A 20427-nucleotide genomic window follows, 5' to 3' on the forward strand; every position below is an offset into this window, starting at 1 on the left:
AGTTGGGCTAAAGATATTAAAAAATTACTTTTTTCTTTCACAAAAGATTTATATATTAGCATTAACCTATAGTTATATAGGCAAAACACTGGGAGAACATTATATTTCTCAAAAAGGGGGGCCGAGTGGTGCAAAAAAGACATATTAGCGATATACCGAACTGCTTTTTTTTTAAGTAAGTGCAGTTTTTTTAAGTCAGTCATACCAGTCGTGCCCCAGACAATAATACAGTACTGAAGAAGAGATAATACTAGGGAATTATAGAGAATAATTTTAACCTTGGTAGGCAAAATTTCTCTCAGTCTCGCAATAACACCAACAGCACTGGATATTTTCGATTGAAGGTACTCAACGTGTTTGTTCCAAGTTAAATGCTTTGAGAAATGAACACCAAGTATTTTCACTGTATCGACTATTTGGATGCGATCTGTACCTAGACGTAGATTCAATGAAGTCAGCTGATGTTTTCCTTTTGGTGAATATAAAATTGCTTGTGTTTTAGGCGGGTTTATCCTTAAACAGTTTGCGTTAACCCATTGGTGTAAATCGCCAAGCGCTTTATTCGACAGCAATTCAATGTCTGCTTCTGTCTTGCCCTTAACAAAAAGCGTCGTATCATCTGCGTACGAGACAAACTGAGCGCTGTCTGTGCATCGAACAATGTCATTGACATAGATAATGAATAACAGTGGCCCAAGTATGCTTCCTTGCGGGACTCCAGTTGATACAGCCAGCACGGAAGATTTACTGCCATTTATGTCAACGTACTGAGTTCTATTTCCAAGGTATGACTTAAGCAGTGTGTGAGCAATGCCGCGGACTCCGTATCTATGTAGCTTGGAAAGAAGGATGAAATGATTTACAAGATCAAACGCTTTCGTAAAGTCGATATAGATGCCTGCTATAATCTCTCTTTTGCTAAAAGCTTCTAAAATGATCTCTTTTTGTGCTACAAGGGCCGTCTCTGTTGATCGGTGCCGTCTGAAACCATGCTGAAAGTCAGAATACAAACTGTGTTGCGAAAAAAATGAAGAAATTCTTATGTGTAATATTTTTTCGATTCCCTTTGAGAAAATAGGTAATATGGAAATTGGACGGTAATTGCTTAGTGTACCTTTATCCCCATGTTTAAATATGGGTATTACACGAGCGACCTGCATTTCTTCAGGAAATATGCCTGTAGATAAAATTAGGTTATAAATATGAGTGATAACTGGACAGATTAGGTCAAGAACGTACTTTACCGGGATCACCTGCATGCCATTTGAGTCTTGAGCTTTACTGTTTTTTATAGCATTCATGGAAGAATAAACTTCTGAGCAGTTTGTGGGTGCAAGAAATAGTGACTGACTGCTGTACATTTCCGGCAGATACCGGTCAAAGTTGTCCATACTATTATTACTACAAACCTTAATCTGAATAGATTGTTGAATGAAAAGAGTATTGAAAGCGTATAAATTCAAGGTTTTATTTCAACTAAGACCAAAGCCAGCGCCGCTATGTTCTATACAATGTCACTCACCACCTATCTTATTTCTCTTCCCCAGCATTATCGCCGGCCGCTATTCATCATGCAAATATTGAAAACACACTGACGCAATCACCGAAAAACAAGAACTGGCAGTTATTTTATAACCACCACCAGTTACGATCGCTGGCACATTGCCAGAAATGCATAAGAAGAAGCAATGAGTTATCACTGCCGCTGAATACGTGGGACCTAACGGAAAGCAAGCCCGGAAACGGGAATGCGATTTGCACACACACACACACACTTCACGCACAAGAAACGAAACCGTCGCACAATACGTCATCAACAGCTGCGTAGCCAAAGCCATACTGAATCACTGGCAAACAAACAATGCAAATGCCACCCTGTGAACAGCAGCGGTCCCCTGATTACGCAGAGAGATGACACAGGAGACGAAATGACAGAGTGATCGTTGGCACCCAGTACACAAATCATTGCACGGAACACACAATCAACATTTTTCATCAAATTCTACTTTGGGATACGGGTGAATGGCACTAACGTCAAATTACAAGTGCTACGAGCACAATCTGGCGGCTTCACCGACGAGCAGACACGGCCAGCAGAGGCGACCATTTTGGTATAAGTATGTGCACGCCTTAAGCACGGAGGAACACTTTTTGTTCCTTTTTTTCTTTGTTTTCCCCGCAAGCGCCACAGCTTCATGCCGTTGTGACGACTCTATTGCTGCAGGGGGCCCTTTGAGGGGCAAAAGCAGCTCCGTTCTTTGAGTTGAATCTGACTTTAGTACTGCAATGCTAAACCCAGGAGAACAGGCCTCTAACAGCTGTCGCTGCAAAAACACATTGAACAGCAGTGTCGATGGTACCTGTAATGCAATACACAGTACTGCACTGTGTGAATGGATCTGGATTATGGCTAAGTGATCACAGTAGTAGATTCGCCTGTGATGATTTTTGTGAGAAACTTTAAATTCGGGGCAGTGACATGCCCATCCGCTTGCCAACATTTACTGCGACTGAACTACCCCAACTCCAAGCACCAGTCAATCATCATCATCATCAGCCTGACTACGCCCACTGCAGGGCAAAGGCCTCTCCCATGTCTCTCCAATTAACCCAGTCCTTTGCCAGTTGCGGCCACCGTATTCCGGCAAATTTCTTAATCTCATCCGCCCAACTAACTTTCTGCTGCCCGCTGCTACACTTGCCTTCTCATGGAATCAGCTTCGTTACCCTTAAGGACCAACGGTTGTCCTGCCTTCGCATTACATGCCCCGCCCAAGCCCATTACTTCCTCTTGATTTTAACTAGGATATTATTAACCCGCGTTTGTTCCCTCACCCACTCCGCCCGCTTCCGATCTCTTAACGTTACACCTATCATTTTTCTTTCCATAGCTAGCTGCGTTGTCCTTAAGCTGAACCCTCTTTGTTAGCCTCCACATTTCTGCCCCATACGTGAGTACCGGTAAGATACGCCTGTTGTATACTTTTCTATCGAGGGATATTGGTAAACTGCCATTCATGATCTGAGATAACCTGCCATATGCGCCTGACCTAATTCTTATTCTTCTAGTTATTTCCCTCTCATGATCTGGATCAGCTGTCACTACCTGCCCTAAGTAGACATATTCTCTTACTACTTCCAGCACCTGGCTACCAATTGCGAACTGCAGTTCCCTTGCTAGGCTGTTGAACATTACTTTGGTTCTCTGCATGTTAATTTTCAGGCCCACCGTTCTGCTCTGCCAGTCTAACTCGTTGATCATGCTTTGCAGTTCATGTCCTGAGTGGCTTAGCAAGGCAATGTCACCAGCCAATCGCAAATTACTCAGGTATTCTCCCTTAACTCTTGTCCCCATTTCAGGCCCCGGAATACCAAATGAAGGATGCAATGCCAAGGACCTTGCCCCTACCTCCAGTTCTTCTCCGAGGGAGGCCAGCAGACTGCGCACAAGGCCCACGGCCGCTGCCTCCCCACACAGGTGAATCTCCTTGGCTGCCAGCCCCAACAGGGCTCGGGTCCAGGCCCAACCCCGCTGCGGGTCACGCATCATCTGGATCTCATCGACAATGGCCACATCATCTGCAAGAGGAAAACACACACAACACAGTTGTCCCCAGTGTGGGACTTCCCAGTACTGCAGTTTTATGGTGCCTAGGGCCACACATCTAATAGAACTATGGTTGACATCTGCTGAGTGAATAATTGCTGCTACAAAGGGGGCTCCTACAAGTTCAGTCACACCTTCAATGTTCAATGAGCTGGCCGCAGGCTCACCACTGCCTCTGACAACTTTTTCTAGCAATGGAGCGGAAGTTACAGAGCCGGAACACGCCCTCTCCTCTTACACAGTGGAATGATACAGACACTGTAGCGTTTCCCCCCATTGCCCAGACACCGATAGTAAGCCTGAAAATGCAACACACTGCATTTTCAACCAGTCAGCTGCCTTCCCAACGGTGCTAACAATCAAGACTTTGGAAAAACAAATAGTTTCCTTTGTAACCATTCGGTGGCTACACTCTATTGGATTTTAATCACAATTCCTCAGTTGTGTGAGGCGACTCCCTAAAGCATTGGACCAGTGTTCACCGCATACATTCTAGATGACTCCCAAGATAAACACAGTCCTGCAAGATGTACATGGCCTTGCAAGCTGGGCAGTTCTCACTATGGTAACATGAAACAGTGTGGCACCACAGAAGGCGAGGAAAAGTAGCTCCCCAAACAGGCTTTACATGTCTGACATGTTCCTTCTAGCCGTCTTTTCCAGCAACTGGCCGAATGCCAAGGAATCTCTAAGAATCCCACAGCGTCACATTCTGAGGCAAACTCATGGATCAGTTGCCGTGGTCATCAACTACGGCTGTGCTGTACACGAGCACCACAGAGGGCCAACTCTTATGTACAAGCACAGTGACAGCATGTTTGTAAGGATCTTGTTCTGTGCACACGTTAGTCACCCTGTGAGGGTCAGTGCCACTGTGGAGCAGAATCTTCTCAGAAAATGCAGTCCCTCTGTCTGTAATGAGAACTTCAGGCATGTGGTGCCACAGGACAATTCAAAATAACAATGAATTCAGCAACCTCAATGGCGTCCCAACACTCATAAGGGCTGCTGTTTCCAATTAGCGCAATGGGTAATTTGCAGCTGCTGCAATCTACTAGTTTGGAAGGATCAGTGTGGACCATGGTGCTAGATGTACTTTAGACGATATGATGGCGCGTCTCCACCATGCAGCTGCCACAGAGAATACTTCAATGAAGTTTCCAGCATATCAAGAACGGGAGTCATCGAATGCTGAGCTTGCTGCGTCTACCCACCATGCTCTTTCGCCACGCAATGCTTTCCTTTGCCGCTTCTTTTGCTCGCTAACAAGTATTTTTAGTGCTTGTTTTCAATGCAGTGAACATAGTGAAGTGAAATGGAGAGAAAAAGAGGAGAGTGAAGAAAAAATATATCAATCAATCAATTTATTTCAGTTTTCTTCATAAGCAAGAAAAAAAAACAGTCATCACGACAACTTGACAAGCCCCGCCACCCCTACAAAGAGGCAGTTTTGTAGCGAATAAAATGCTCACATAATTACACACAACAGAAATTCATGACACACAGAGAAACAAGACACAATATACAAAAACAAGACTTTTTGTGCTTACAAGTAGTATTAAGACACAAAAGCATGTATGGATGTACACGTCATTTACAATTCTATGCAAATTTGCAAATACTGTAGGAACTGATAGCCTACAAATTCATTCCGAATAGCAGATACAGACATACGATGTAACATATCATAAAATAGCGTGTTAAGTATTTAGGCAGCATAGAATTTCAGTGTAGAAAAGTCAGTTTTGCATTGCAGTGAAGAATAGGTAATGCTTTTTCATGTCGTGTACAATGTCTGAGGTAGTGCAGGTGTCACAATGCTGGAACAAAAATGTGTCATTTTCAGCTGTTATTCTCTTATAGGACACAAACCTGTAGTTGAACATTCTGTACATAGGTACTATTTTGTAATGCAGGTATATAGGACACGTCCATGCATCATATGGCATGTTAGCAATTACGCGAAGGACACTTTTCTGCAAAGTTTGAAGCTTCTGAATGTTGCATGAGGTAGTTTTCCCCCAGACAATGAAGCAATATGATACATAGAAATAAAAGGAAGCATAAGAAAAATTCAACTTTGTTTCAGCAGGCAGTATGCACTTATTCCGCAAGATTATCCAGACAGACCTGGAAAGAGCTACATATGCTTTGCTGATGCAGGTGTCCCAGGTCATAGTAGCAGTAAACATTACACCAGGTAATATAAACATCTCCACATACTCAGTGGGAGCGCTGGCCAAATAGAGGAGTGGTGCACTGGCTATGTGCTGCCCCTTTGGATAGAAAATTGAGACCTTAGTTTTCTGTTTTGTAATGGACCAGACCGGCGATAAGACAACCAAGACGAGTAGAAGCTGCAGCAACACCTCAGAGGATCGCCACACAGAGCTTCTGGCTCAGCATTTCAACAAGGAAACCCTGCTGTCTCTACATCTCCCTCAAATGGGAGACATGTATCTTACCTGGATGATACTGTCATTTTTTTTTTTAAAGATTTTCCCATCTAGACCATCTTCAGCGAGCTCTAACCTGCCTTGCCCAATGCGGGACTCCAATTGAGCTTGAAGAAATGTTGCCTTGCTGCAAAAAAGCTGACAATCTTAGGCGATCTCGTCTCCCAAGGACGGCGTTCTCGGTGATCCTGCAAAACTTGACGCAGCTGACTTCCCCAAACTGACCACCTTGAAAAGAACTCAAAAATTTTGTCAGCTTGCGTTGATATTTTCACTGGTTCATACTCAATTTTGCCTGCGTCACTGCCCCTTTAACACAGCTTCTCGCCGGCAGCAAGAACCTATCATCCTGGTCACCCGCTTGTGATGCCGCATTCTAAACCATATGATGTTTCCTGGTCTCTCCTCCAATCCTTCGCCATTTTGACCCCAACACACCAACTGAAATTCATATAGACTCCAGAGGCATGGGCCTAGGCACTGTTCTCACCCAACGAAAATATTTTCAGAATAAGTTGTTGCTTACGCCAGCTGCATGCTCACTAAAGCACAATCTAAATATTCTGTGACTGAAAAGGAATGTCTAGCCATCATTTGGGCAATTGGCAAATTTCACCCTCACGTCTGCAGCCGGCCATTTTATGTCATCACCGACCATCACGCCCTGTTCTGGTTGAACTCACTCAAGGATCCCTCTTGGCGCCTCACTCGTCGGGCATTACATCTCTAGGAGGATTTATCGCTCTGGGTGCAAGCAGTACGATGCGGATGCCCCGTCCTGTTCATTGCGCCCATGTGATTCCCACTCGGACATCGTCTATGATTATGATTTCTCATCACTTGAAATCGCTGACACACCTGCCGAGCAGCAGCGGGATTGCCTCTACCCTGACCTTCCTGTCTACTCCTTCACGGCAATCTTTATCTCAGAAATGTGCCCGACATGAAAAAGCATTACCTATTCTTCACTGCAATGGTTGTGCCAAAAAAAAGAAAAGATGACAAACTTCAGAGCATTTATTGACAGTAAATACCCAGAGGGGTTTGATTGTTTTAATGCCTGTAAAACCTCGTTAATTTGAACTTCAGGGGACCGGAACAATGTTCACCGATGACCAAAGCACCGCCATCACTGCACCAGCGGGAGCTTCATTCACCTCCACATCACGGGAATCAAGCCGGCTTCCTGGAAGTGATTCTTACGGGAAATTCAAGAAGCATGCAGAACCAAGGGTGTGGTGACAGCTGAAAAGATAAAAACTGCACTGGCTGTACGCATGCGCACTGCACCGACTGATTAGGGGTACGCATGGCGCGCGTAGCCAATGCAGCAATGCAGCAGCTCGCCTGACGCGATGACGCCTGCCCCTGGGACATGGGAAATTTGTGAAGCGGGGACCGTGGAGAAATTAGTGAAGAACAGCGGAAGATGGGACAACGTACACGCTGCCGGTGCCAGCCATAGCTCAGAGTGTAAAAACAAAGAAAAACGTGTTGGTGCATTTTTTTCTGCGAGTGGCGCACCCCTTACAAACATTAATAATGGACTGCTCCACCAAGGCTCTCTACCATGCTCCCTACTTTCTTCTCTGCATGGGCCTTTTGCTCAGGGGAACGCATTCATGGGTTCTTTTGCTTCTGCAGTGTCGCTACGCCGGCTTAGTCCATTGGTTGGCCCCCTTACGAGCGTGCTTTTGTGTTGTAAGCATGGTTTTGCTGGTGTGGTTGTAGCATTTCCTTGTTTGTTTTTTTTTTTCTAAAATGGTTGACACACAATAACCAGATTTAATTGTTATAACCAATGCTGTGCCTTGACAGCATTGCTATAAGCAGTTTATTTTACCATAGAACCCATGGTAAAGCTGATGGTGCCATGACTGACCATTGTTATATCCGATATATTGTTATAACCAGTATTCTTATAAGTGGGCCTCGCTGTATTGGCGCAGTATGTACCGCTTTGTTTGTCCCTTCATCCGCTCATGTCCCACCTGCCAATGCCTTCACACAGCTACCCCATTACAGCCGTTGCTTTTTCCTGGCCAACCCTACGACTACGTCAGAAGCGAGCTCTATGGGCCACTTCCGACCATGCAGGTAACAATCGCTGGGTGATCGTCACCATAGACCACCTGATGCGTTATGTGAAAACGCTGGCCCTGCCCTCAGCCGATGATTTTCTTTCATCCTTCATTGTGTCATTCTGAGCCACGGCGTCCCATAAGAACTGCCGAGTGACTGCAGATGCGTTTTTCTTTCAAATGCCATTGAAGCACTGCTTAAGCAGCGTACCACCCCCAAACTAACAGCATTGCCGAGCACTTCAACCACACCCTCAGTGACTCTGCTCACTCACACTGGGACCAGATCGTAAAATACAGCGCAAAAGAATGCCGACAAGAGGGAACACTTAAGACAGGACAAGCACAGTGTTCCCTCATTTCCATGTTCTTTTGCGCTGTATTTTCTGTCAATTAGCAGTGCACCAACTAGCCCAGACAAAAGTCCTAAACCAGGTCCTTCCTTCTTTCCCGTATGCCTATAACACGGTTACACAGACTAAGACAGACTTCTCTTTTTTTTTTCCTCCTTTATGGCTGCAAACCCATGTCTACTATGGATATCATTCTCTGCTATAGCCCTGACTCCTCTGAAACGACTCCGTTTTGCACAGCCCATAAGTGCACCAAAGAGTGCTGCCAGCTTGCACGCTCGTTCACCACTCAGCACCAGTGGCACCAAAAACATAGCAGGGAACCCAGCAGCCCTGAACCATCACATCCATCTGACTCTCTCATTTGGCTCTGGGTCCCTTCCACCCCTCCTGGTTTATCAACGAAACTGCTTTCCCACTGCCACGGGCCTTAGCAAGTTGTTCAGCAAATCTCACCAGTGAACTATATTGTCGGGCCAGTCGCACCTTCTTCGGACCATTGTCGCCACGGCTGTGAACTGTACACACTGGGCACCTCAAACCTTACTATGACCCGCCCGTTCTTTCTGTGCCTTAAGACGCCAAGATGGCTCTTTTTTCGGTGGGAGGGTATTGTAATGGACGAGACTGGCGTCAGAGAACACGACACAACTAAAAAGATAACGAAGATAGGTAGACACTGTAGCAATGTCTCAAAGGATCATCACACAAAGCTTCCGGCTCAGCGTTTTAGCTAGGAAGCCTCGGCACTCAACGCCACATCACAGTTTGTTTATTTATTTTTAATGAGTTTAATGATGACCAAACATACAGTGACGCTAGTACTTATTTGCAGTGTTGATTAGTTCTCATGTCAGGAGAGGACAAAAACAGGCTGGTGTTGTCTGCATATATGATGTATTCAACTAACCACCCATATACGCCATGAGCACTGCCTTTAGGGGCACCACTGAAATCCCTCTCACGGCTAATTCTGGAAACGTCCGCTAACTGTGCTCCCTCGGCTTGTTGCATCCATAGTGGTTCAAGTTAGTGGCTGCGATTTCTTCTTTGTGTTTTCCAGTGAAGGAAGAAATAGAGGCAGAGATGGATCAGCGCTCAATGAGAGTGGTCGCATCTTTGACGCCGCTACAGTAGGGAGAGCCCAATGCACTAGGTGCACTAGGGCCCAATGCCCAATGCACCCTGCGCCACGGATGAAATGTCTGGCCTGCAAATTACCACACCACTGCAGTTACCAAAGAGTTTCGACAAAACTGTGTATGCTCGATGAAATTAAATTCTGTGGCACCACCATAGCCGGTCCGTTACTAACGCCTCAGCAGACTAAACAAAAGAGGGTGAGGGGAAAATGATCGCCTTCTATGTCGCACTTGGGAATCCACTGCCGATACACTCATTTTGAAAGCACTGCAATACGGCACCGGTGCTAAATATAATATGTAAGAGCACTTAGCAAAGCAGCTATAGTGTTTGTTTTCATTTGATTGCCGCACTCGCATTAAGACAAAAAAAATAATAGTAATCACACATAACTTTTAAAATATTCAGTTGTAGATGGTATCTTGATGGCAGTTGTAGATCAGTTGTAGATGGTATCGAAGGCATTCGATTTAGTAAACCACAGTGTACTCCTGAAAAACTTGGAGCGTTGTGGTATTCGTGGACTGGCTCAAATGATCCTGAAATCATATCTTTCGCATAGAAAACAGGCTGTAAGCATAGACAATGTGACATCTGAACTAAAACTTGTTACTTCTGGCGTTCCCCAGGGTAGTATATTGGGACCATTACTTTTTAATATGTACCTAAATGATATCTCCAACATTAACTCCGCCGCAAAATTTATTATCTACGCTGACGACACTAGCATCTTTTTTACTGGAAATGATCTTGATCTCCTTGTTCGGGAATGCAATGACACCTTGAGTGAATTACAAAAGTGGTCCGAATCCAGATACATGCGTATAAATGAGAAGAAAACAAAAGCTGTCATATTTCGTCCTAAAAACAAAGTACTTCCTTCCCCCATCGAGATTAAACTAAACTCGCGACGTATAGACATAGTTGAACAATTTAAATGCCTTGGAGTAGTTTTTTCTTCCAGCATGTCTTGGGAACACCACACGGACCATATTGTCACGAAACTGGCTCAAATAACCGGAGTCATAAGTCGGCTCAGATACGTCATTCCAAGAACAGTAAAGTTACTCCTCTACAATTCACTTTTCTACTCCTATTTAAACTACTGCCATCTAGTGTGGGGCACAGCTACGGTTAGCTGTCTTCAGCGTATCTACATTTTTCAGAAAAAGTTCCTTCGTCATGTTTACAATGTCCCCTGGGACTCGCCAAGCAAAGATCTCTTTCTTCAAAGTGGTGTGCTAAAAATACACAACTTGTATAAATATCGCTTGAGTGTCCGGTTTAAACTCGAAACACGTAGAAACGTAAACCACATACGTAAACTAGCTGAACTGCATACCCGAGATGCAAGCTACACAACAAGGCATGCGGAGACGTGGATAGTCCCGACCCCACGGTTAAACTCGGGTAGAGAACGCCTGCAGTTCACTCTTCCGTCCCTGCTAAACGCGTATATATATAATAATTTTGACCTTTTCAGTTCGTCAAACAGGTCTTTGCGTGCTTTGTATGCTAGCATGTAGGATTTTTGTTTTGTGTTTTTTTTTTTCTCTCCTTTGCTTTCATTACCTGTGTCTACCCAATGTGAATATTGTGTCAATATTGTATAATGTTCTTTCGTTTTCTCTTGTATTGTATACTTGTTATCACCTTCTGTATTAAAAGTCTTGCTGTCAAGCTGCTGCCAAGCGAAAGGGGGCTGCGGCTTAGTCAAGCTGTTTCTCAGCTTTTTCTGCGCCTCCGCTGTCTGTATGTTTACAAGGCAGAAATAAAGAATTTGAATTTGATCTTTTCGAACTCCAAACTACTGCAATACATGTAATATTATCGCTGTAATGTATGGTGCAGCCTTTGTCACTCGGGGCTCCTTGGTTTAAAACCAAAACAAAATGCTAGTAATAGACAAAATCTAATAAATGTAACAAAATGCTAGCTTGAGATCTCACTCGTTTTCGTTATACATTTAGTGCCTAGCATTATTTCTGAGGGGGCCACCAAACCTGCAAAAATTGGCCACCTTGGTGGCTTGGCAGCTTTGGTGTTTCACCACTGATATCACCGCATTAAACAGAGAGGGCGACAAAATGGAGCTCTGCAGCACGCCCACTTCAACAGGCCGAGACATGGAAAGAGCCCTTGAAACGCGAACATGCAATGTGTGCCCACTCAAAAAGCCCTGGCCATAGCACAACAGGCGACTGCTCACCTGTGGCTACAGAGTCTAAAGCCGTGGGATCAAATGCTGACTGCAACAAACTCATTTTGACGGAAGCAGAGCATTCCCGCGGTGTGCAATGTCAGTGCAGATTAAAGAACCTCAGATGATGCACATGCAATTATGTAGAGTTTCTGGGAGAGAGACATGCAAGCAAATGGCCAGCCACAACAAGCCAGCAGCAGCACCAAGCCAGCGGAAGCAGTCCAGTCGCTCCTTCGCAAGGGCGACGACAGGCGATGCAGCCAACGCAGGGCTCATGGCGTAGCATATGTCATTGATATACAGGGTGTCCCAGCTAACTTGGACCAAGGTTTATAAAAAAACTAAGCGTTCTTCAGAACTGAAATCGCGTGGATGTTAGGATTTATCTAAAGTTACAGAAGCATTTTTTCACTCCTCCTATTTGATTAATTAGTCGAGATAAATAAATTAACTTTTTAAATATAGCTTGAAACGTTCAGGCGTCAATAGGAAAGTTGTGGAGCTCCACAAATATTGCCCAAACCAGGAACTTCCAATGAGATTGACTTAGCGTGGCTGTTTTTATTCGGGAAAAACGAAAGCACACGGAGTTTAAAAAATACCACATGACAGCGCGCTCCCTGCACCCGAATTCGCCGCGATTACAGCGCTCTCATCCGTGCTTTGTAAAAAGCATCACTCGCTTCGCGCCTTTCGTGCTGCCCAAGACAGGGCTTCGCGTTGAGCTTGGTTCCAAGATAAGCACCAGTGGGTACGGGCGGCAGTTGAAAGAAAGTGCGGCTCCAGTTTCTGCGACGATAATTGTGCTCTCACGTTAGCAGAATGCATGCGGAGGAACGACGACAATCTCATGAGTTGACAATCTCATGAGTTCGAATTTGGGAGCAAGATCCCAACAAGCAAAGACGAATATAACAGGCCTGATAACGTCGTGTGAATCACGATGAAAAACGGAAGTCGCGCTTTCTTTCAACTGCCACCCGAACCCAACCCACTGGTGCTTATCTTGGAACCAAGCACAACGCGAAGCCCTGTCTTGGGCAGCACGAAAGGCGCGAAGCGAGTGATGCTTTTTAAAAAGCACGGATGAGAGCGCTGTAATCGCAGCGAATTCGGGTGCACGGAGCGCGCTGTCATGTGGTATTTTTTAAACTCCGCGGGCTTTCGTTTTTCCCGAATAAAAACAGCCACACTAAGTCAATCTCATTGGAAGTTCCTGGTTTGGGCAATATTTGTGGAGCTCCACAACTTTCCTATTGACGCCTGAACGTTTCAAGCTATATTTAAAAAGTTAATTTATTTATCTCGACTAATTATTCAAATAGGAGGAGCGAAAAAATTGGTACTATAACCTTAGATAAACCCTAACAACATCCACACGATTTCAGTTCTGAAGACTGCTTAGTTTTTTTATAAATCTTGGTCCAAGTTAGCTGGGACACCCTGTATATGTTGAATAGAAGTGGTCCCACAATGCTGCCCTGGGCCATGCCACTTGTAATTTTTAACATGCTGGAAAAGCAGCAATTTACAACAACATACTGAAACAGAGTGTTGAAGTATAATTTAATGAGACAGAGGGAATGACCACTTAAGCTGTAATAGTCATGTTTCTTGAACAGAGTTTCATGATTTAGTGTATCAAAAACTTCGCTTAAATCGACAAACATGCCTAAGGTCAGAAGTTAGAGCTCCAAAGTTATGTAATATGTATTCTTTTTGATCTAGTAAGTCATGCTCTGTTGATTTGTGTTTTGTGAATCCATATTGGCAGTTTGCTATTACAGAGTGTTTGAGTAATCGTAGTAATGTCAATGCATTATTCATTCTAAGCCCTTGGAAAAAAAAAAAAGTACAGGTATTGGCCTGCAGTTTTCTAAAAATGTCCTGACCTCCTTTTAATAAACAACCACGACTTTAGCTACCTGCATGGCAACAGAAAAATGTCCTGTGTTGATCGCAGTATTGTAAATCGCAGTATTGTACCCCTTATGTAACACCCCGCAAGGGGTCTTTAAGGAAATTAAAGTGATGTGATGATGCGATGTAAACATGTACAAGGGAAGGCACTATCAGTGCTGGTACATACTTTATGGGTCGACTTTGATTATTACATGAGTCGAGACTTGGATGTATCCCCTAACTTTTGCACACCGAATAAATGTCATCTTTGTATGTTGGCTCCAGAAACAAGAAACACATAATGATGAAAATATCGGTATCAAGAAAGTTCTGTCACATCATGCAAATTTGTGGCAAGAAATGACATTTTCCTGCAGTGGGAATAAATCAGAGCTTGACAGAGTTGCCTCAGAAGTTACTTGTTTGAACCGGCTGCTGTTCTAAATGATAACGAAAAAGAGTACAACAGGACCGGCGCTGACTATCCTGTTGTACTCTTTTTCATTGTCCTTCGTCTTAGCGCTGTTTTTTTCCAAGCAGCATATATCCTTATTGCATGTATTCATGCTTTAATGGGTTTAGAACCTAAGTTAGGATGGGGTGAGACAAGCGAGTCAACTAACGTTCTGATTAAAACTATACTGCGTTTCATACATAGCAGTCAATGCTGCCAAAGCTAGCTAGCACAAAGCTAGCAGGCAAAGTCCGCACCCAAAAAGTGAGAGAAAAAAGAAAAAGCACGACAAAAACACTTGCTCGGGGCTAACTGTACAAATAAGCTGGTGTGGGGACGGCCAGCTGCAAAGCGTCCGAAGGTAGCACACGCGGAGCGTTTTGTCATTGCGGGTAACTTCCTGGCGCGGAACACATGGGACGTCAAGCCAATTATTCAAAGCACACACAGAGGCTCACCAGAGTTTGCCCACGGGAGCGCGAAGTGCCCTGCGTCCACAGGAGCGCCCATACACTGTCCGGGATGAGCCCCTGCGCCCTGTGGGCCGCAAGCAGGATGCAACAGGGTTGGGCGAACGTGGTACCGCTGAGGAACAAGTGGTCCAGTGTTTCAACTGCACCACAATCGCCACACACGTCACTTGTAGCTAGTCTGTGGCACACCCGTCTGTCCCCGGGCCACACACATCTTACACACACACACGGAGGAACAACGCGCGCTGCAGCCGTGCCAGGGAGCGGCCACTGATGCTGTCGATGCGCTCCCCTCGTGCCATGTGGGGGGGGGGGGGGGGGCTGCTGTCGGAGGTGATCGTAGATGACCACTCGCACGTCCTCCAGTGCATTTGGGAGGTCGCTAGGAGGTAGCTGGTCTGCGGCGATCGCGAGTTCGTCGGCTTGCACACCACATCGACAAAATTTGTTTTTGTGGTGAACAAGAATCTTTCTGTGAATCACTTTCATGCTTCTGTGAAAAGAGATATTTTCCTTAGTTCTTATGATTTCTTTCTCTTTCTTCCAGGATGGGCAGGATATGGAGTAAGTGGGGTGATCTCTTCACAGTCTGCACAGCATCGCAGTCGATGGATTAGTGATAATTGGAGGCACAATTGGCACAAAACTGGAGGCAGTGGCCACTTTGTGAGCCACGGTCATACCTCCATCATTTGAAACCCCTATGGAGGTTGGGGATGTACAGACTGACTTCAATTTTGAGGTGCAAGTGCTTGCTTGGGATTTCTTTGTTGCCTTTCAGGATTTGAATTCTATAAACATTTATCAAATTTTGGTCAGTCAGCCCTTCCAGCATTTCCAGCTCAGTAAAGGCTGGTTCACATGCAAGCGACTGAGCGATTGAGCGGCGCGTCGCAGCGAAAATTTCCAACTTGTTGAAACCTCGCCACTCATCGCAGCGACAACTCAAAAACAGGATTTTCCGCCGCCGCGGCACGATTTGCTAGCATTTTCGCTTGCATGTGAAACAGGCTTAAAGGGACACTGAGGATAAATTGAAGTTGGCTTGTATCGGCAGAGTACCAGCTCCTGATTACAAAAACGCCACTCATACTGACAACAAAGCTCTTGTAACGTAGAAAAGAGCAAGAACCAAAATACAGGTATCGCCGCCATAGGCCAAACTCGCAAGTACAAGCGTGATGACGTCATAGGACAAAGCAGTGTTGCTAGAACCAATGGTTCTAGCAACTCTAGGACCCGAGAAGCCACAAATCACTGAGGCGCAGCCAATGCATGCGCAAATCTCCTTGACGGCGCCAGATGGCGCCACGTGCCCGGCAGCTGCGCGCGCGCCTGAAGCATCGGGACCAATCAGCGCCTGCTCACCGGCGTTAGGGGGGCTCCCGGTATTCCGCTAGCGGTAACAAGGTACACGGTATGCTAAAGGCGTCTATTTGCGAGAACTTCGTTGACGACTTCGAGAACGAGATGCATCGTAACGCTGGCAAAACGCCAGTGCAAACGTAACCGAAGCGACTGTAGCGACGGCCGCAATAGCCGACAGATGCCTTCAACGTGCGGCCGGCGGTAGCTTTCGTTTCGGCTGCTGCTAGGCAGCGCTGGCCGCTAGAAATCACGGAGTCTGCGTTACGTCATGTTTCACGTCACTTACTTAGTCCTGTGTCGTCATAGGAGAATCCCAAGTTTGAATCAGAGCGGCGGGAAAAACTTTTTCAACTTCGAATCCAAATTTCTTAGAAATAAAGGCATCTTTCACTGCCGGCCAAGTGGCAACAAAGCCATGACATGCTGAACGATCGGATTTTGCTATAAAAAAAATATTAATAGTGCTCTCCTCACTGTCCCTTTAAGAGGGATGAAAACATTTTCAGAGATCACTCCTCTGGATGTATTCAATGTCCTGTGAGCACTTATGGAGAAAAGTGTGTCCCCAAAGGAGTCAATGTCTGGGAGTTTTGCATGCTGGGTATTGATTCCGACTTCAAGCAAAAGGTCACCATTTGTCAGTATGGGGACTCTCCTCACTCTGTGCCCCTTGGTTTGCTTCTCTGTGGTGTCCTCCTTTCTAGTTACCTTAACCAACAAGGGAGGACACTTGAGTCGCAGCAACACGAGCGCCACGGATAGTGTGGCTGCTGCACACGCACGGGAGACAACTCTTTTCAGCTCGGCAGACGTTTCGGCATGGCTGTCTGCTTTCCGCCAGCGAGGCGAGGCCGCACATGACACATTTTCCCACAAGCGTGGCCCATCCAGCCTTGGAGCTTCTTTTCTGCCTAAGCGTGGGCGAACATTCGCTAATAACCTTCCTGGTTAGTTTGGTTTATTGGGGTTTAATGTCCCAAAGCAACTCGGGCTATGAGGGACGCCGTAGTGAAGGGCTCCAGAAATTTCCACCATCTGGGGTTCTTTAGCATGCACTGACATCGCACAGCACACGGGCCTCTACAATTTCACCTTCATCGAAATTCGGCCGCTGTGGCCGGGCTCGAACCCGCGTCTTTCAGGTCAGCAGCCGAGCGCCGTAACCACCGAGCCACCACGGCGGGGCCCTTGCTGGTTAGTCAGACGACTTCAATTCCATAGCATATTTTGTTGCCGCTATTGATGTTGAAGCAATAAATGCCATCTTGCATCAGCCATAGCGTCGTTCCTTTGTTCATGTCAGAGCAAGGCCCGCCGCGGTCGGCGTGCGCTTGTTAGCATGTGCGATTATGGACTGGCGGTTTGAACGATGCCGCAGTGAAGCGAGGAAAACGTATTTACCCCCTTAACAGAAAAAGAAAACTGCCAATTTCCTTCAGAGGTCAGGCCACAGGTGCTGTCTACACGAAGCGGGGGCCAAAATGGTGAGTTGCCTTTGCCGAGGAACCTTAAAGGCCCAACACCCGGTGTCAGCTCAACCACCAGGATCCCCTTTTCCCCGGACACAGGCAAATGCCACGCATGGTGAGACAGGGGTGGGCTGAGCTTACAAGTTGGTTGGTTGGTCGGTTTATGGGGTTTAACGTCCCGAAGCGACTCAGGCTATGAGAGACGCCGTAGTGGAGGGCTCCGGAAATTTCGACCACCTGGGGTTCTTTAACGTGCACTGACATCGCACAGTACATGGGCCTCTAGAATTTCTCCTCCAAAGAAATTCAACTGCCACGGCCGGGACCGAACCCGCGTCTTTCGGGTCAGCAGCCGAGTACCATAACCACTGAGCCAGCGCAGCGGCTGAGCTTACAAGTGCTAAAGAACTCGTAGTGTCGCAACTCATCATCATCTGCATGCTACAGACGCCCCTGCAGGGAGGAAACAAAAAGAGGCACGGGCCCCTTACCCTGCATGAACTTCAAACGGGCATCAGCTCCCTTCAAGAGCGCACAAGTTGCAAGGCACCAAACAACTCCAAGGCTATATTTTTTCTTTTGAGGATATGTGACAGTGGTATTAACAATTGTGCCCTTTCAATAGCTGCCCGAGCCATCCTGAAATGGCGACCAGCTGGAGTTCACGCAGAAGGGGGCACATACTGTTTTTCTTTTCCACGAAAACTGGGAGTGCAGTTTTTGGCTTTATTTTGGTTGGAAAGCAAGGCTTGCGGAGAAGTTGACTAAGAAATTTCCACAAAAAGTCTGTTAAGAGCTTTTTTTTTTTTCCTTCCACTTTCGATCGTTATCCAGACGTTGACGACCTTACACGAGCCGGTTGCCCACAGTCAGCAGCTAGCCATACTTCAGTAAAAACTAAAGGGCAGTAACTTCCCACTTTGCCTTTATCCCCGACAATGAGTCACTAACTTTTGTCTCGTATGAGGCGAAAGTACTGATATGATAATAAAAGGCATGGAAGAAGAAACACTTCCCAGTAGCCGAGGGCACAGATATGTCAACTGACCCATCAACCGCATCCAGCCAGGCCAGCAGCGTGCATCCGAAGTTGCTGGTACATAGCACTGTGAATGCCGTTGGTCCATAAATAAGCTTTCTCTCATTCCATGCTGACAAGAAAAAGTAGTACTACTAATAAATAAGCCAGTGGAAAGCGTTTAGAGCCCGGATTCCTTTGTTCCAGAGACTTTCCTGGCAACAGCCAAAAAATTATGGAGAGCACTTATGACTACTTGCGTGCTTTGAATGCAAAAGCATTGTTTTTTATTTTACTGCCCTTTTTTTTTTCTTCCTAACAACACACCTACTCATTACCATAAAGTTATAAGACAGTGCATACACTAGGTTCACCTTTATTCGCCTAGAAGCAACGTGGTTTTGTGACCCGTGGATTGCATGCTCACCTTGCAATCTGAAAGTCGTGCGTTCAATTCCCCACATCTTCGGAAGAAATTTTATTTTTCTTTGATACCATGGTCACGTCATCTGGGATTTTTGGGACCACTGCTGCCAGTCAGCGCCAATGCTGGGTTTCATTGCCAATGAGCCACATAATGCATTCACATTAAAAAAAAAATTTCAGTATTGTTTGCAGTTTTTCTCGGATGAGGAAAATGCAGCTACAGCAGAACCCAAAAATAAGTGCTCAGTAATTTTTTTTTTTCCCTGCCGCTAGAACGCACCGTGCACTTCACCCTGCAATAATGTACACAGCCCCTCTCTCTGTGTGCAGACCTGGGCCCGGCACAGGCCTGCAACTGCAACTTCACGCTCGGGCCCAGCCCTGGAGCGGCGAAACAGCCCATTTTGTGGCCCATGCAGTGCTCTGGATCCTGTACCACACGGATGTGTGCTAGCTGAGCCGAGGAAAAGTGCTCAAGAGATCTTTTGACTTCAGAGAGAGGAAATCGACAGCTTCTTGAAGGAGAAAATTAAGCCAATTGCTGAGCTGTCTTATGAGCAGTGGCTTCATTCCCTTGCATTGCTCACAGACGTGCGATTACCTGAACATCTTGAATGCAAACCTTTAGGAAAAAATAAGCTGCGGTTCAACTACTGCTGAACCTGGTTAGAGAACGAAAGCTATGGCGTATTGGGCAACTATACGTGGTTTGGTGTCTGTAACGTTGCATCAGTTCCGGACACTGGATAGGCAGCGCGCCCACCCTGTCACCCTGGCAGGTAGCAGTTAATGGGTGATCGCGAGAGTTTGCTCACCCAATGAAGGCTGCAGCCTATTGCTGCAGTGCCGCAAAGCTGCCACAACATTGTAAGCGCTAACACATGCAGCCCCCATCTCTCTCTCTCTCACCACCCCACGTACCTCAAAGCGCGATCAGGCGTCCACTAACTCAGGGAGCCAGTTATGCGCACTTCCTTTGCTTAAAATCATCGGAGTCTGAAACACCAACGGCCTATGGCTTCAATGCCACGTTTCTTCCACAACGTTGTTAATGCCAACACATGCAGTGTACATCTGTTACTACCGTCACGCAGCTTAAAGCACGATTGAAGTGTCCACTGTTCCAAGGGGCAGTTATGCGTCTTTCTTTTGCTTTCGAAGCTCCCGCTCCATCGGTTTTGTAGCTTAAAGCGTGACTGAGGTGTCCACTTTCCCAGAGGGCCAGTTATGCACCTTTCCTTTAAATGTTGGCACCAAGGCATCGGCCTTGGCAGCGCCTCCTCTATTTTTACAATGCCTGCCGAGTACAGCTGATCCAACCGTCCAAGGCCCTGGCTTATCCTCGTTTTCTACCACTCTCCCCTGTCGGCTAGCCTTCGCACCTGCTCTACTCCGGTGGGGGAAAGGACCATCTGACTGGCGCCTGATGACGGAAAGCGGACGGACGAAGACGATTTTTGAAACGTTCGCAAGC

The 20427-nt window shown here is 46.1% G+C and overlaps 1 protein-coding gene across 4 annotated transcripts in view; it reads right to left on the reverse strand.

Annotated features, from left to right (window-relative positions):
* Suv3 (Suv3 RNA helicase) overlaps positions 1-20427 on the reverse strand; it is an 84746-nt gene that overhangs the window by 49668 nt on the left and 14651 nt on the right. For 3 of the 4 annotated variants that reach the window (XM_089578270.1, XM_089578269.1, XM_089578271.1), the window contains one exon: positions 3410-3579. In XM_089578270.1, coding sequence (XP_089434396.1) covers positions 3410-3579 — 170 coding nt within the window. Of the gene's footprint in view, positions 1-3409; positions 3580-14657; positions 15176-20427 lie in introns of those variants that run through there. The other variant, XM_089578272.1, reaches the window with a different exon arrangement.

This window comes from Amblyomma mixtum, chromosome 3, assembly GCF_055824585.1.
Source record: "Amblyomma mixtum isolate Tamu chromosome 3, ASM5582458v1, whole genome shotgun sequence".
Classification (NCBI taxonomy): domain Eukaryota; kingdom Metazoa; phylum Arthropoda; class Arachnida; order Ixodida; family Ixodidae; genus Amblyomma; species Amblyomma mixtum.